The 18072-nt window shown below is 37.1% G+C and overlaps 1 protein-coding gene, 1 long non-coding RNA gene and 1 other non-coding gene across 3 annotated transcripts in view; 1 reads left to right on the top strand and 2 right to left on the bottom strand.

Moving 5' to 3' along the window:
- The window catches only part of TRRAP (transformation/transcription domain associated protein), a 75591-nt gene extending 57801 nt beyond the window's left edge, over window positions 1-17790 (bottom strand). The window contains 21 exon segments of the mRNA XM_066329690.1: window positions 476-627; window positions 2450-2650; window positions 3294-3550; window positions 4773-4938; window positions 6344-6535; window positions 7074-7268; window positions 7929-8026; window positions 8141-8468; window positions 9237-9471; window positions 10507-10585; window positions 11084-11222; window positions 11589-11685; window positions 12515-12603; window positions 12827-12904; window positions 13232-13357; window positions 13971-14027; window positions 14772-14855; window positions 15514-15618; window positions 16190-16300; window positions 17233-17282; window positions 17645-17790. Of these exon segments, the coding sequence (XP_066185787.1) occupies window positions 476-627; window positions 2450-2650; window positions 3294-3550; window positions 4773-4938; window positions 6344-6535; window positions 7074-7268; window positions 7929-8026; window positions 8141-8468; window positions 9237-9471; window positions 10507-10585; window positions 11084-11222; window positions 11589-11685; window positions 12515-12603; window positions 12827-12904; window positions 13232-13357; window positions 13971-14027; window positions 14772-14855; window positions 15514-15618; window positions 16190-16300; window positions 17233-17282; window positions 17645-17744 (2939 nt within the window). The 5' untranslated portion in view covers window positions 17745-17790.
- LOC136367873 (uncharacterized) overlaps window positions 1-18072 on the top strand; it is a 505302-nt gene that overhangs the window by 283827 nt on the left and 203403 nt on the right. The gene's annotated exons all lie outside the window — the stretch shown is intronic.
- Window positions 17363-17507, bottom strand: LOC136368269 (small nucleolar RNA ZL1). The gene has a single exon (XR_010744815.1). It is a non-coding gene; the product is annotated as a small nucleolar RNA ZL1 (small nucleolar RNA).

Raw genomic sequence — 18072 nt, 5'->3', positions numbered from 1 at the left:
GAAATAGCAATGACTGAAATTGCAAAACATGTAAGAAAAGCTTCAATAAAAGGCTCCCACACCAAGATAAACAGTGGCTGTGTGTGACTATGCTATAGCTTAGTCACTAAATGAATATGAATCTTTTCTTTCACTTTAGGAAAAGCTAAGATGTACATACAAAATGTCACAATCTAAATTAATCTTTAAAATACAATTAAGCACCAGAATATTCCAATTATTTACATACATGAAATTAAAATCAATCATATTGATCATATGTAATAGATTATACACTGGACTGTAATTAGGGGAAGAAAATTAAACTATGAAAGATTAACATGTCACTGGCATTAAAAAACACGCTAACAGAATTCCTTTTCCCCAGCAGGCAGAAACCCCATGAACTGCACAGACTAATCATCGTCTCTAAACTAGGTTGCTTCAAAGACACCATAAATTTACATACACATTTATGTTTAAAGAATTGTCATACTTGGGATGTGCAAGCAGCTGGTATAATGCATGTTTGTTATCTTCCAGGCTCATCATGGCCACCAGGAAGCACTTGATGACCTCCCAGGCCTGCCTGCGGTAATAGGGCTCCGTGTTGGCGCTCTTCAGACAGTCCAGCGCCGTCTCGATGGCCTAGAATGGAACAAGAGAGGACCCAGACACTCCTTGCTCCTGGCATTTACCACATGGTCATTAATCAAGGGAATGGTATCATTAATATATATTAGAAGTCACTTTGAAAGTATGCACAGTTTGGAGTGCCCAAGTGAAGAAATGCACAGAGAGCCTGGGAGCATGGCTTGGAAACACCATGGTATTTTCTGTGCTTTTGAATGTGCTAAGCTTCATGGCAGATACATTTACCTCCACGGTCAGACAGCATTTCAAGGTAGGACTGAGGTAAACCTTCACTGTGTCTCTCTCTCTCCCCAAAAAGAAATTTTCCTTGCTTTCCCCTCAACAGTAATTGCTGTTCCTAATCCCTTTACACTGCATGTATATAGTGCATTTATATCCATATATAAATGGTACCTTTCCATGCACGATGAAATGTCCATGTAAACAACTTCTAAATACCAGTTATTTAATGGAAATAGCACTCTCCCTTTGCAAGAAGATTTAATACATTCAAGAATAATTCAAATCAGTCTTTTAAGATATGAAGATTAAAAAGGGGAGTACATCTCTTTGGGAAATTTCTATTTTGTGTGTATATATAAAAAGAGATAAAAATACATAAGAGCACAACTGTCTTATTTCTATCCTCCTCTCAGAGAAGAGAAGAAAGGAAGACAAATGTAATGGCCATTAAGTTAAAAAAAATGTAAAAATTGTTCTGAAATGCATGAAAGAAAGAATTATCAATTGCAAGTAAAATCTAATCATTCATACTTTATGCAGAAAAAGCCCCTGCTACAAAGTGGGCATTTCCCTGGGCATTTTGCTTCCTTGGTATTTCCACTTACTTAACTAATTGTCATCCCGAGTTTTTATCACAGCATTTCAATGAAAAGGAAAATTAGTTTTGGACAGACCACAAAAGTCTATCAGGGCACTAAAAGAAAACAAGGATTTTTTATTTTCAACTTATTCCACTTTTTTTTACTTTGTACTTTAACATTTCCTCCTCACAGAGACGTGTTCAGCAGATAACACTTTCTTGGTCAACACCAAGCAGGTGAAGATTGCTCCATATCAATATTAGATGCTAAAATCCTTTGGAAAACTTAGTTTGAATTAAACCTAGCAGGACAGGTAAATGTCAGCAACTACAGTGTTTATACATATTCCATTCAACAGCTTCAGTACAGTGGAGAAATCAGTAAATCTGCATTTTAAGAATCACTTTTCCAGGCTATTTTTAAGCCTGTTGGCTGGATGGAGCCAGAGAGCCAGCTGCCTGTGAAGAAAATTGCTTACTACATTCAGATCATATCTACTTATGAAAGTCTAATTGAAAAGGTAAGTATTAAAACTCTACAGACCGAATTATCTCAGAATCCAGCTTCACTCTCAGAGACTAGATTGCTGTAATTAGTGAGAACTAAGCACTCATGATACACTGTGACTGCCAGATGAAAGCCAGCAGAGTACCAAGTGCTTCTAGAGACAACAAACAAAACCAAATCACTGGAGTCATGAGAATAATCACCACTGAAGAATTTCTACAATAATTTCTTGGTACATTTCAAAGAGCAAATAGGGATTGTTAGACAAGATTCCTGCTCCTTACCCAATCAATACACCAGAAGTTCCAACCTTACCCATTCTGTGAAAACATTTATTTGGGCCAGTTTTGCTCCCTGTCCTATCACTTCATAAGAGCCTAACATGCCTACATTTACTATTTTGGGAGTAAAATTTTACATGGCTTATAGAAGAAATCAAGAAAGAACTTCCAGACTGATATTTTTAAAGCTGGTTTCTCAGCATTGAAAGTAACTTAAGCCCTTACCTTTTCCATTGGGAGCTGAATGGATGCTTTACAGTCTGAAAATTCAATTGTGATACTGGGTCCTTGGATTTCTGTGACCACATACTGTAGTTTCTGTGATTCCTTCAACATCTTCCTGTTACTCCCACCAAATTTCCCAAGCACACGGTAAGCCACGTGGGAGATGCTGTCAGCAGGATTGCGCAGGGTTCGCCACAAAGCCTGGGGGTTAAAAGGCACATGGGCACAGCAGGCTTACTGCACATTCTGCATGTTGTAATGTAAAAAAAAACCACTCTTACTGCAACATTTTTCGAGTTGTTATGTAAAAAAAACCTCAAGGAAAACACTTTGTTCTTGTATTTGGGTAACTGACCCTGCTTAAGTTCCTTATCAAGGTTGAATACAAGCAGTCTCAGTTCACAGCAGCTCAAATACTTTGTAACAAGGTAGTCCTAAATGCAGTTTTAGATTAAACTACTGTCATCAGCTACAAAATCTTTGCTATCCTGGAATAGTAGTTTCATGTTTATGGTGAATATTAAACAATATTGTTCATTAAAAAAGCAGGCCAGTTAACAGGCTGAACTGAATTAAGCTCAGAGCTAGTTTTGAAATATAAAGCAAATAAAGTAAATAGAATATAACCACTTAACAAAATGTACATGAGAAACAATTAATTCACTTCTAGATTTTCAGAGTTTTCAGCTTAACAGCATAACACCAACTATCCTCCTACACTCCTATCAGACTGGTAATTCATGACAGATTTTTCAAGTCTTTGTAACCAAAGCTTCACACAAATTCTAATAATATTCAGCAAATCAATGACCTCTTGTGGTCTAACAGGAAACAACACATTTACCTGCATGAGCTCAGCTCGAACTGGCTGGATGTGGTCATACAGAAAGTCTGGCTGCAAGTTATCCACACACAGTTCCAGAGTTCTGAGGCCCTGGCTAACCAGGGTCTGGGATCCATTGAGAGCTGACACCAAGGGGTCCATCAGCATTGGCAGGTAAGGCAGCAGCGAGCTCAGGCGGACGGGCACAGTGAGGCAGAGCTCTACAAACAAGTCCTTCATGTGCTGTTTGTGAAGGCCACTTTGTAACATATTAAGTCCTGAAAATTACAGCTAAGTTATGCACTCACAGGAAAAAGACAGTCCAAAGCTTACTGTTAAAAATTGCTATTTCCTAAATTCAGAAGAACCTGACGTTTTTAAACACTGTAGAGCTTATAGCTCTGTAAATAATGGATTTACAAGTATTAATAATATTCATTATTCTAACTTACATCTAAGGATGTCATGCAGTGAATGCTTTCTTATGTACACACATATAGAATAAAAAGCATCTATGCATATTTTAAAGTTTAATACTACACTCGATAAGGCAGCATTTGAATACAGCAGATAAAAAGAAAAAACCTCAGCCTTGTAACAATAAAACTAAACCACACAGAACAGCTGTTTTTAAAATATTTTGAATCCTGAAAAGAAACATTCAGTGAATTCAAGTACATTAATTGCCCCTTAAAGACTAAGCACATTCCCCAAGTGATTTTTCTCCCCATAAGATTTCACATATTCAATACATCTACTGACATGAGTTTTACATATTTATTGTTAACATATATATTTGCTAACTACAATAAAAAACTCTCCCTACAGCTGTAGATCTGAACCAGTCTGCAGTCCTGGGATGGTTCTGATTAGCTTGTCCTTAGGTGTAAGTAGCTCTCCACATTTCCTTGCTCACCCTCAGTATTTCTGGAACACAGTTCTTGCAAGCATAAATGCTCAATTAATCAAACTGATTGTTATTTCCATTTCTTTTTGCAGTCTGGCACTACTTGAATTTCTATTTACCATGCCCTTGCAGGTGCACACACATGCCCTCAACTGCAGAACAGCCAGAGCTTCATTGCTGTGTTCTCCCCACAAAACCAGTGATGGCCTGGCAATGTTGCTTCACCAACCCACTCATCCCTCAAATGCTTTATGCCAACAAAGTCACCCATTGCAAAAAAAAAAAAAAAAAAAAAAAAAAACCAAGCAAAAGAAACAAACAAGAAAACCCCAACAGCCCCACAATTAAAAGAAGAAAAACAAGCAGCAGAAATTGTGAAGCAGCCAAAACAATGGAACCCGAAGCAGCTGATAGTAAATGAAAATAAGCACATTCAAGGTATTTAAATCAATTGCTAAACTCAAAATCACAAGCTACTTACCAGGGGTAGGGCTTTAGTTTTGAGGGTTTTTTAACTACATAACATAACTTTATTACTGCTATTCACATAAAAAAATCAGAAGCTGGGGCAGGAAAAGAAGGTATTGTTCTACCTTGCAGTAAGTTGGGTAACAGCGGCAAGAATTCTTGGTATAACAGATCATGACTTCCTCCTCCAATGGACCTGAACAGTGCTCTGAGCAGCAGGAAATAGTTATAGGGCTCTTTGGCAGTCTGTGCAAGTTCCATAGAGCTGTTCACAATCTTGTGCAAATGTGGCTATAAAGAAAATAAAGCTTGAAGATTAATAAAATACCAATTTTATCATCGTCATCATTGTACTGTACAAGAGTTTAGCATGAGATTCTGCAAATCTGACACAATGAAAAAAGATTTCCTCTCAAGTACCTGGGAATGTGGAGCAGAAATCAGAGGAGTCAGAATGACAAGAGAGGACACTTAACAATATTAATTTACCCCTGATCTAATTTCATCACTAGTTCCTAATTTTTGTGAATGCCAGAATTTTGTTTTTTAGGTGAAAAAGGCTATGGACCTGGTGGCCTTTCTAGAGCAGAGACATGAACACCTTGCAAGATTCATTAAAAATAGTTGATAAATACCAGTATTCTCACGGGCCAGAGACAAACAGTAACGTGTCTGGATATATTAGCATCTAAAAAGCTTTTTGCATTGCTATGCAAATGCTGCAAACAGCCTTCATCATTCAATTAAATTGTCTGCCCAAGGCCCCTATCATCCATCCTACAGAAACAGAAAAAAAGTAACAGAAGCATGAAACTGTGAAGGTAGTAAATTACACTCCTTAAACTTCATCTCCATCTTATAAATCCAAATGACCTTGATTGTGATGACAAACTGCAAGAATTAAAACATGATTATATCAATATTGCTTTATATTACTGTTAGTTTTCAAACACTCTGGGAAATTGGTAATCCTCCCTCTGTTCTACACAGTTACCTGTATCAGAAATTTTGTTTTGTACAAAGTACAAGGAAGAAAAACTAAGAGAAATTATGGGAGAACAATCAGTGTTCCACTAAATTCTTAATGTCTTTTCTAGATACAGGCAGCTGCTGCTTTTATGAGGAAAGTGCACACTTGCTACAAGCTCAGCATTTCTAGATTCACTGAATAATAAGATGATCTAATCAACATAAATAGATCCTTGGAATACACAATATGTTGTCAGTAGAAAAAATAGCATTCCTTAAGCCCAGACTTCCCAAGAACATAGAAAAATCTAACTCAAGAAGTATGTGTCACTGAATATGACATGAGTGAACAAGATTTACCAACTCACAAAAAAGTGATTTCAGTACAAGTAAAACTCTTAAGTTAATACAGAAACAAAGGGAGAAGATATGCAAGAATTTATCTATGTCCTGACCATGAAGTTACATGGGCTTATGGCAATCACAGACCCCAGTCATTTATCAGCCTTTATACTCAGAATTAGGACATCACTTCATAGTTTCAAATATGAAGAAAATACAGAAACCATCTCTTATAAACAAAACAATGTAATTGGAATTTGGAAAGAAATGGAGATGTGTCACAACTAGTGCTTCAAACATTAAATGACTCACATGTTAGACTGTGCAAAACTCTTAAGAGTGTTGCTATTAAAGCAGACTTATTTTTAACACAAATGACCTTTACCTTCAGCATTTGCTCATTTTCAGCTGCAAATAGTGAAACTGAGCCAAAGACTAACTTGAACAGCTTGAGATACAGATTGGAGAGTTCCACATTAGAGCCCATTTCTGGCAGACGATCCAGAAGATATTCCACCAAAATGGTTGCAAAGAGAGCAGAGGTAGTAGGGTTTGCCAAGAAAGAATTGGCAACAATCTGTAAAAGGAAACCACAAAGAACTTATTACTGCTGTAATAAAAAGAACAAAAAGATAAATGCACTATCCATTTAAAAAAACCCCTAAGACAAATTTCTTTCCCCATCTCCACTGCTACCCAAGTGATTCTGTTTGTCCTCAGTGGAAAACAACCATATATGTAGCTTAATGTTGAAGTCTCAGGTTAAATTTTAACTGGAGGTTTAATAGGATTTGCATTCTGTAAAACAACAGAACATCAGCACAACAACCTGAACAAAACAAATCCATAATGTTCAGTACTTCTCAAGAATGAAGTCCGTATCTTCTAAACTGAAGTGTTTATGTTTGTATTGCATCACTAAGTCAGGTAAGGTTTCTTGAAAATCCATCTTTAAATCATTTTCATAGACTACCCTTTATGTAGACTGCTTCAAATCTCACATGCTAATTTCAATATTATTATTTATAATTCCATGTCAGCCATATGTACCTCAAGGCATAAGATCTTTCCTACATGCTGTTCATGATCAATTTAAAAAGTAACTAATAACATACCTGAAGAGCATAGTTTTTAGAGATCCTCTCCACCATGTAAGGAACAGTAGTTTGAAAGATTTCTTTAAAAGTTAAAGGGTTCATCATCGTGAACACACCAGCAAAATGCTCCAGAACTTCCTTTTCCTCTTTCATCCTGACTGTCTGACAGTTTGCTACTCGAACATATGTCTGTCCATTTCCTGCTATTTGTACCTACAGCAATGGAGAACACATACACTGGTTACAAAATTTGAGTAGCTTATTCCCCATTAATCTTAAAATAGCTTTTGAAAGTAACTGAGATTTTATGGGTTTTACATGCAAGCTCCACATAACTAGAAGCTGGGCACGAGAGCCAACCATGACAAAAATACTAAAATTTAGTGTTTTCAGAACAGATTTTAAAACTAGGAAGTTAGAAATGGAGAAAGACAACAGTAGGAGATATTGGTGTATTTGTAAATTATTTGATACCAAATCAAACACATTTACATTTCATTACTACTTTGTGCAACTATAGAAAATAAACACAGACATGTGAATGCTTCAATTGTTAGCTAAACTATGTCTTTCAAGGAAAGATTTAATTCACTGCATGAAAGACAATTATTTCCAGTCTGACCTGCCTGCATGAACAGACAAAAACAGCTGTTGAGAAAATAATTGTTGCTTGCAAATAGTAAGTACACTGAAATTCACTTTTGAAATAAATTCTTCATATTGGGCATTTCTCAATAGTTGTGGTCCCAATTAAAGACTTAGTAAAAATATATTACATGTAATCCATGTTTTAGCGGACAAATAAATCCTTATTAAAAGATCTAACATACAGTAACTGTATAAATAGAAGTGCTATGTGGGCAGGTTACATACCTGATAAATATCTAATGCTTGCATTGCATATTTTACCAGTTTTATATAGATTTGAGTCTCCTTAGGTTGCAACTGCTTATTAGGAATGAACTGTGCTTCTGAAAGAAGAATAAGATAGTTGAGCATTAGAAATACTATTTGCTTTGATTCTAGAGAGGCTTTTTTCTGTAGAATTATGAGAGATATATATGCAATTAAATATGCAGCTTTACCACCAGGAGCTTTGCATGAGGTGATGCCCCACGTGATCGTCTTGACCCCACAGACCAAAGTTTTCACTAAGCTCCGGCAATCCGTGACCTGAAACGTCTGCTTATCTTCTTTTTCTTTCTCCCCTTGCTTTTCAAACACAGGTACTGGTGCAGGGGCCACAGGAGTGGCTGGGGCAGGAGATGGGACAGGAACAGGGGCTGCATTGGCTGCTGTGGGCACTCCAGGTAACGCAGCTTCAGCTGCCCCGAGCTCAGACTGGGGCTTGCACTTCTTAAAAATGACAGACAGCTGGTAGCGTGCTATGGTGTGGAATTTCAGAACAAACACCTAAGGCAAAGGGACAGGCAGATCAAAGAGCAGGGACCGGGGGGAAAGATAAAGAAAATAAGTTTATTCTTCAAAAATCATCCTAAATTCAACAGTACTAATATTTCAAATCAGCATACTGAGACCAATAAAACTTACAGCTATTTTTTGAAGTCATTCAAACGACAGCAAACGTTTTCAAGCGTATGAATAAACTAGTTTGCCTTCTTCAAACAACAAGTGCATCCTTGATTTTCAAAAATACAAAAAAAAACTTCCATATACAGATCCTTGAAAGCATCATTAGGTCTTCAAAGAACAGATACTTCCAATTGTACACATTGTGTTGTGCCATGCCAAGGACCTGTGCCAACATCCTCTTTCAGGGCGTAAAAAACACCCCACACCAAAAAGCACACCCATAACCAGAAGGCATTAAAAAATACAGCTCTTGCATACTCTTACGCAAGGAAAAAATTATTTTAACTAAAACTTAGAATAAAATTATTTTAAAGAATCCAATCTGCTCAAAACTACTCAATTTCCTGCTTTGAAACTAGCAGCTGAATGAAGATGAGTTGACAAAACATCTCCACTACACTTGAGGTATTATCCCAGCTGCAGAGCATTTTAAAGAGCCCTTCTCTAAAGCACTGAAGTGAAATACAGTACACAGGCTGCTCCTACATATTCTCATTTCTCAAAAAGGGAGAAAGTAAAATGCGATTGACAACATACTACAGAGCAGGATATCCAAGCAATTATCAAATGCTTTAAGCAAATCAATACCTCCAGCATTCTCATAAGGATGTCTCTACCATTTCCATTCTCCTGTTCACTTTTAGACCGGATACAGTCCACCAAATTTAGCAGAAGCTTGCAAGACATGGTCTGGATACTGCTTGGCAAGGATTCATCATCAATGTTCTTGGCAAACAGCTGGACAGCCAGGGAGAGGTCATTGAGAGGCAAATGCTGCCGGACGTGATGTACCAGGTCTGCCAGGGTGCTGTATGCAAGGGGCCTACAGCCAAGAGGAGGGGTGAGGAAAACATGCTGAGCACAACTAAAGATGTTGTTCATTTGTTAGTTAAATAAATAATTACTGTCTGGAGATACTTCCAAATTTCTCAATGTAAGTTTTCTATTTTCATATGCAATCCAGAGTTCACAGGGCTTTTCTGGCTACACAAGGGAACTTTAACCTGTGCAATCTAACCAAAGATACACCAATCTATCCCACAACTCTGGCATTTTGCCTCTCTGATCTTTCTTCCTTCACTGCAGAACACCTCACCACACATTTTCATGTGCATTCACTTAACATGCATGTTAGCCCCATTTTGAGCAGCGCTGGTAATCTGTTTCATAATTAATCATAAATGATTTATGATTTCAAAAGCAGTAAAGAAAAATGATAAATTAAAAAAAATTCATTTCAAATACCAGGCAAAGAATCTAGCAGAGTAAATACTTCTAAATCTAACACAAGTTGTCAATAAGGTACACTTGATACCTAAACAAAATTACATAATTCTCCTAGTTCAGATACCAATTTGGTCAGCAAGCTCACCTAAAATTTAGACTACTGAAGACACAGAAAGCTAGGTATTCTCTCCATTTACTTTTTCAACTGCAAAAGTAAATTTTGAAGTATTCATTGACAAAAGAGTGTATTATTAAACAAAATGAGTGTATCTCATTCAAATTTTACACTGGACGTAAGATTTAGGGTGTTTCATGAAATATTGGGCAGGTACCGAGTTGGTTTCTCTGTTTTGAATTGTCCTGCACAATTCAAAAAACTGAAATCATCTTCATTTCACCCATTTTTCTTATTTTGTCCTACACTCACATTTCCATGCTGTGCCATCAAAGTGTTAAACAACAGCCCCCATTACAGCAGCAGCAGCAGCTCTGCCAATAAAACAATCCAGTAAAATTAGTTACTTGAAGCAAAGCTTTAGGACCCTATACAGAAGCTGCTGTAAATATTAATAATTTTCAAAGTAAGCAGCCCTGGCAGGCACTCAGATAGTTACTCCAAACTTTCTCATACCTCAGAGTCTCCCGGGCAGTGTATCCAGAGCCAATCAGTATAGATTCATCAAACAGCTTGTCCATGCATGGAATAAACTCTAGAATTTAAAAAAACCAGGAAAATGAAAAAGCCATACACAACCACTGACAAAGGAAATAATCAAAATAAGATAGTTGAGCATTAAACTTAGCCACTTAGCTATTTAAACCTAAAGTTAGAAAGTTATTTTATCCCCAGATTAATTCCTGAAGCTTTTAAAAGGCAGTGCCACTTACAAGGAAATTTTTAAACAATCTCTTGTGATTGTCTACTCCACTGACACTTGCCCCTTGAGTAACACTGCAATACCTAGTAAAAGCCAATTATATTTGCAAAAAGAAAAAAATGCTCAGGTTATTAACAACTTTGAAAATCTTTCTGTATATAACTAATGAGTTACTGGAAATGTCAGGTTGGGCAACCCTGCATAGAACAATTCTACTTGGCCTGGCATCTCGTGATAATCTAATATAAATAAGTAATATGCCTCTTAAATTGACAGAAATAGCAGAAATCTTTCCAGTTTACAGGTACACTTATAAAAAGTGCTACATACGGCTCCTCAGGTCTGTTGTCAGGATGTGCTTAGCAGCAATCAGGAGTTCCTTCCTGAGGTGTGCTGTTTCAGCTGGACAGTTGGAGAGCAGCTGCAGCATTCCTTTTACCATTTGCTGAGAATATTTAGCCACTAATTCCTGCAACAAAAAAAGAATAACATGAGTACAACTACTACAGCGTTCTATTCTTAAAGTTTGTGTTACATTTGCAAAATAGCACTCCATTAAAATTTACCAGTTTCCCTTCCAAAATCCAATCCTAAAACTAAAATACAATAGTCATTCCATACATGCCCAGGAAGGGGGAATGGCATATTTTTACTTTGTATTCACATGAGGATACTTTTGAAAGGATAACCAAGTACACCTCCACCTTCAGATATTCTTCACAAATGTTCCTGTCTCCAACCCCTGATACACTGCAGTCATGCAGGTCACTTGTCTGCCATAAAGCAACTAGAAACCTGCTGCATCAAGCACCAAAGTAATAAAAATTCATCCTACCTGGTAAATTCTGATGATGTAAGCCAAAAAAGACAATGTTTTAATCTGAGCAGCGATAAAATCAGCATACAACTCCTTGTTGTAAAGTTTATGTTGTCTGAAATTAAATTGAACAGTGGTTACAATTTTGCTCCTCCCCTTTAGTAGTTTCACTCAGAAAATTCAGTGAAGTTTCAAATTACATCATCTTGTAGTGAAGTTCTTGCATCTTAAAAGAACACAATCTCTCTGGAAGAGCCCATTTTCAACAAGCCATTCAAATTCCCAGCAGCACCTTTCTACAGAAAGCCAGGCCAATACAAAGCAGCACACATTTGCCTCAGTTGCCCTAACTGGGGCAAATTTTTCTCTGAGTAATATTCCCTCCCACAGACTTGTCTGTCTCTCTCAAGCTTCAACCACTCAATGAGGTCATCCAGGCAGACAGGGAAAGGCAGAGATCTTGCTCCCACTGCCCTGACCAGAACCACTTGCTGCTCTTCAGAAACATCCCTCTCTCAGGCAGGAAAAGCAGTGCCTATCCCTGCAACATCACAATGCCTCAGGTAAGCTTGGAAGGGCACAAATATATTACTGATGGTATCAAAAATTAAACAACAGCAAGTGTTCACACTCCCAGGGTCTTCCTCACTGTCTGTGACAACATGGATTTTTGTCAGAAACTCCATTTAAAAAAAAATTCATTATCAAATAATAAACTGGGACTTACTGCACAACTATGGACTTTACCAATGACATATAATGCCAATAACTCCATCTACAGAACCTTGGTAATTTTTACTCAAATACTCATTGCTACTTTTGAGATTAAAAGCAGAAAGACTAGAATCAAAAATCACAAGATAGAAGATAAAAATATTTTGAGCAATACTGAATGACAGGTTTAAGTATCATCAAAATACCGTTAATATCAACAAAATACTTACCTTGCTTGAGCAGAAACTTGTATTATAATAGTGTTCATAATCAAGGGCACAAATTCAGCCACTACATTATGAATGTTCAGTTTGTAGAGCTTAAAAAAAAAGTATTATTAGAGAAATTAACAAGTCACACTCGCAGTCAAATTACTGGAGAGCTAATCAGAAAAAAATCATGACAGCTCACCAGCTTATTTTTAGACAATATTTTAATTTCAAAAGTATATCACATTCATTTTTACTAATGTTAGCCAACAGAAGTTACACAAGCCATTCAGTAATGAAGTATTTACATGCAAAATACTGAAGTGTACTAACCTGATACATGAGAACAACAATAATAGGTAGCTCAGCCAAGACCTTTAGTGATAAAGATCCTCTGGGAATTATTGAATGCTGAAAGAAAGAATACATGCTTTATAAACAGTCTAATTACTAACTCAAAAGAGTATGTAAAGCACAGTTTTACAGAAACTGCTCATTTTAGTATCACTGTATTTAATAATAATAACATTTACCACAAAAACATTGGGTATTACATTAAATAAAAATCCTGTAATTCCAGCAGCACAGAAAATATCTGGAAAGTTTCAATCAACTTCTACAGGAAAGTTTTGATAAGAAAAACAAGCAAAAAGAAAGTCTGTTACTTTTGCCTGGCCCCATGATCCGTGGCCCTGTGCTACAGACAGTCCCCCAGTTCAGAGCAGTCAGAACACTCACTGTCCTCGTCTCGCTGTCCTCTCGCTCAGGGTTCACTTTCACCACGATGGTTGTAATCATGCCAACCATCTCAGGAGTGGGAACAGTGTTCTCTGGAATCACCTGAGGGTTCTCAAAATACCGATTCTACGAGCAGAGAGCAGAAGAAAAACATCATCACGCCAGTAACAGTGGAAAGGCCATCCATCTCCTCAGAACTCCTCCAGATAATTTTCCTCCAGAGCAGTTTTCTCCTCTCTGCACGTGATGTTTGACTGCAGCCTCTGCCTGGGCCAGACACACACCTTGCAGCCTGTCCCACTGCAGGGAGAAGCAGAAAAGTTCCCCCAGCCAAAGCAGTTCTTCTGCTAAAGAAAACATCCCCAGAGTTACTCTGTATCAGGCAGAGAGGATCAGACCTGGCCTCCCTTCAGGACCTCATCCTTCTCTCAAAAACAGGACACTGAGACAACTGCAGCCACCTCATCCTGATCCACAACCTCAGCTCACCCCAGTTTTCTCCTACCAGTAACAGTGTGCCAGAAACAGAAGGTTTTCTAAATCAAAATCTAAATGTCTCCATTTTTTAAACTATATTTACTTTGTATCACTAGATGCAAAATAATATTTTATGTCAGTAATAATTAAGAAGAATAAAAGAAATCATTCTTTTCTGTCGGTATCTTTCAGAGATGAAATTAAGAAATAAAAACTAGTTTTCTGACTATAGCAAGGGCAATTTAAGAAATAAAAAGCTTACCACTACTTTCGGAAGCTCCTTGTAAATCTGCTTCACAAAGTCCAAAAAATGATGAATCTAGGAAGGAAGAAGTCAGCTACTATAAATATTTTTTTTAAATAATTTTAAAGTCACAATTTTAGAATCTCTGTATTAACAGTACAAATACATAAAATCTCTACTCACCAGTACAGTATATTTTTCACGATAAATGAAAATAATCTGAAGATGTTCTCCTACCTCCTTCTGCTCTGTCAGTATTATTCAAACTTCACTTGGAAAGAATCTCATCTACCTATCATCTCTACACAGTTCCAATACAGTACTGTTAGGCATAATTACTATGAAACAACTAAGTCTTCCCAAGAGAAAATCAAAGTGAAAGGCAAGAGAATAACAATGCAAACTTCCAAATTCCCCCTGATGAGTCACGGGAGAGAAGAAGGGAGGCAGGAGGAAGTCAATGAGAGCAAATTCCTTCTTCAGGATTTTACTTTACAAACTAAAAAGGCATCAATTCTATTCCTTTGTGTGGGAATTTTATTCCTAAGACTGATCATATTGTCCATAAACACTTAAACCAAGGTATAACTAAGCTTTAACAGTTTGGGTATTTTTCCCCAAGAGTCCTAGCATTATGCAATCATCTTTTAAAAATTACTTTAAGATAAAAAAAGGAAAAAAACCTAAACATATGGTTGCCACAACAGGTCAGGCAACATAAAAGAGCAACAGCAAAACTAACCAATCAACCCACTTGAACAACATAGCAATTCTGAAGAGCATGGCAGCAAGTTTTACACCGTGTAACAAGAGACTCACTTCTTGAGTGATTGCTGGTCGGAACTGTTTGTGCAATTCAATAATTATTCTTAAACAAATCAGTACATTTTCTTCATTCTCCGTCTGGGAAAAAAAAAGAAAAAAAGAAAGAAACTTTTTAGTGAGCCCACTACTGCTGAATTCTTCAGCTACTCAGTGGGTTCTTCAAAACCCTGTAAAATTATACTCCTCTCCACAATCTAAAGTGCCCCATTAACACAGATTTGCATGAGCAAGACATCCTTCCTTGGATACTCTGCAGTCCTAGAGTATGGCTGAAATTAATACATAGCTGAAATATATCAATATGTCAATATACAGCTGAAATCAAATCCACCCCTGGGGCAATAAAACCCAGACATTTCAACCACTCTGCACCATCAGATCTGTCTCCATTGCCCCTCAAACAGAGATCCCCATGTGAGCTTCAAATGACAGTTTTGTGAACTCCAAGACAGAAAATAAACTCCCAAGAATAAGCCATCTGCCAGAAAATCTTGCCCATGAGAACAGCTCCCTGCATTTGTAAGAGCCAAGTTTCTAAAGGGCAGAAGAGAACACACAGAAAACCTGTAGGTGACAGGAGTGGGCATGGGTGAAGCCTAAACAGAAGGTGCTCCCATTCCTGCTCTGGCAGCACAGCTATTGAAAATCCTACCCCCAGCAAATTTTGGAGATGAAGGAAATAGATGAAAATATTTCTGAAAATTTCCAATGGTTTTAAAGAGGAAGTAAAAAATACCTCTAGAAATCTGAACATCACAGACAGGATATTTTTGGTATGAAGACGAAGATGTTCATTTGTTGGTATTCTGTGAATTATTTCAAGCACAAGCTTCCGGAGTTGCTGTTAAAAAAAAAAAAAAAAAAAAAAAAAAAAAAAAAAAGGAAAAATAATAATATGACAGAACTTTCTGAAGAGCCTACAAAGCCCAACAATTGGTTGCAGCATCTTTTTCAGCTTAATAATTCTGCATGTTGAAATAGAAAAAAAGCCATTTTATTTTATGTAGACATAGGCCTATATACAAAGACAAAACCCTTCCTACCACCCATCTATGTGAATGAGGCAAAATTAACAAATGTACAGTTGAAAAATCAAACTTCTTTCAAGGAATGCAATTTTAAGTATTTAAGGACAAAGATTCAACTTTTGCCTTTCATTCCTAACCTTCAGTAAAGTCAGTAATTTGTAACAATGTGTAATATTTCAGTAAGAAAGCAAATCCTGTTGCACCTACTTTTCCTTCTTTTTCACAGAAGCCCAGATTAGCAAAGTTTCTAAGTAACTTATTTAGAAACAGGACTTTTTCAGTTCCATTCCAAAGGACAGATGTATTTTTAACAAGTCTTAAATGAGTTCATTAGGTTAATCAAGGACTTCACAGCAAAAAGGCAGGAGATGCTCCACACATTACCTGTGCTGGCTTCTCCTGCAGAAACTGAACTTCCCCATCCTGTAGAAAGGTGAGAAACCGAGGGATGATGTGTTCCAGGAACGTAGAATATTGAGGGGATGATGTCACATTCTAATTAAGAACAAAATAATGGGGACTTGTAATATAGACATCACACAGTTTATATTCAGTTACATTCAAAGCCACTATTAAAGATTTTCAGTGAATTTTGAATAGATTCAGTGACTAAGTATCTGCTGACACACTACAGAACCGAGTGAGTTCCAAGAGAACATTACCAAAACAAATACTGAACAAGTTCTTCCCTACTGAAGAGCAAAGAGAATCAACTAAGTCTTCAGATTCTAAACAGATCACCAGACTAAGCAGTCAAAACTATTCTTTTAGTCAGATAAACTGTTTTAGAAATAGCTTAAGCAGATAATGATTAGACAAGAATGATTTGTAGTTTTCTATAACTTCAGAACAGGCATATAACAACTAAGTATTCAACTAAAGTGTAATTTCTGCTATCACAAGGCTGGATTAACTTGTGTTTCACATTTTGTCTGCTGCTCATCTAAAATGATGATCCAACACTATGCAGAAGATGTCACTGGAGACATCTCCACTCCTGATGTCAGATTCTGCATCTGACAGCTCCTCTCTCACTTCCACACCATGGAACATGCAGAGGAATCAGAAGGGCCTCTGTTTCACAAAGATACAATACACATCTGAACTAAATAAAAGAAAGCTTTACATACAGACATTTCGTAGCATTCAAAAAAATATATACAAAAAGTCTTTTACTTAACTTTTATTTAAATGCGTAATGAATAAAGATTTGGCAATGAAAGCTCTCTAAGTCCAAACATAATTCTTCAACGACTTGGTAAATTCTTAAATACCAACCTAAAATCATTGACTTGTAACCATATAAATCATAGGTCAGAGGATACTACTATGAATACTTTAACTGCATAAGATCAGAAATTCAGTTCTGCTGCCCTTGCAGAAAGTTGGGATTTTTTGTTGCTTAGGGTTGCTATCCTTTTATTTACCTCAAAATTCTCACTGACTTCTTGCATCATTTTCAATTTGGTTTCATCAGCTGAAAATGGAAATTCAAGCAAAAAAAAATATGAGTACAAAACCAGGTCATGAAGGAAAACACCAGGTTCACTGATCAAAGAAGCAATCAGATCTTATCAGTTTAGCTATCACTGCCCAATTATAAGGCACACAGCTCTCCCAAACAACGACCACACAACTGCACACACACACACAGCTCACTCACTTAGGCTCACGCAAGTGTTTCTCATCATTTTGCTTCTTCAAAAATCACAACTCAAACTTCAAAGTGAATTGGACAGCCTTCACCATCTCATTTATCAACTACCTGAAGAAGTCTGCAGCATTTATGAAACAAACTACTGAAGAGCTGCAATTTTCAATAAGAAAAAAGTCTCTTACGTGTATTGACATCTGTAAGAGCAGCCACAAACTGAAGGTATTTTTTCATCAAGGTGGTTTGGTCCACCACCGTAGGCCCTTGTGCTGAAACAAATGCCATCTTGGAGGAGGACAGATCAGCTTTCAGTACATAAAATCAAGATCAATACACCTACAAAAGAATACAGAAGTATTTTTTAGTTCATAAGGCTTGTTACCAGCAGCTGTCCCATCACCTACATCCGTTCTTCTGACACACTGAAGAGACTTTTCCAAAACACCACAACTGGGACATTTACTTGGGCTTACAAACACAACACCAAGCGTGTAGAGCACCCACTGTGACAGGACTGCACTAACAGATAAAAGGGGTTATTGAGCTTTTCACAGCACAGACATTCGCGTGTTTTGCCCGGTTTCCTCTCCCAGCAGCAGGGTCCAGGCTCAGG

The sequence above is a fragment of the Sylvia atricapilla genome, chromosome 15 (assembly GCF_009819655.1).
Source record: "Sylvia atricapilla isolate bSylAtr1 chromosome 15, bSylAtr1.pri, whole genome shotgun sequence".
Lineage (NCBI taxonomy): Eukaryota > Metazoa > Chordata > Aves > Passeriformes > Sylviidae > Sylvia > Sylvia atricapilla.
The sequence above is the reverse complement of the archived record's forward strand: the minus strand, read 5'-3'. Positions and strand labels throughout refer to the sequence as shown.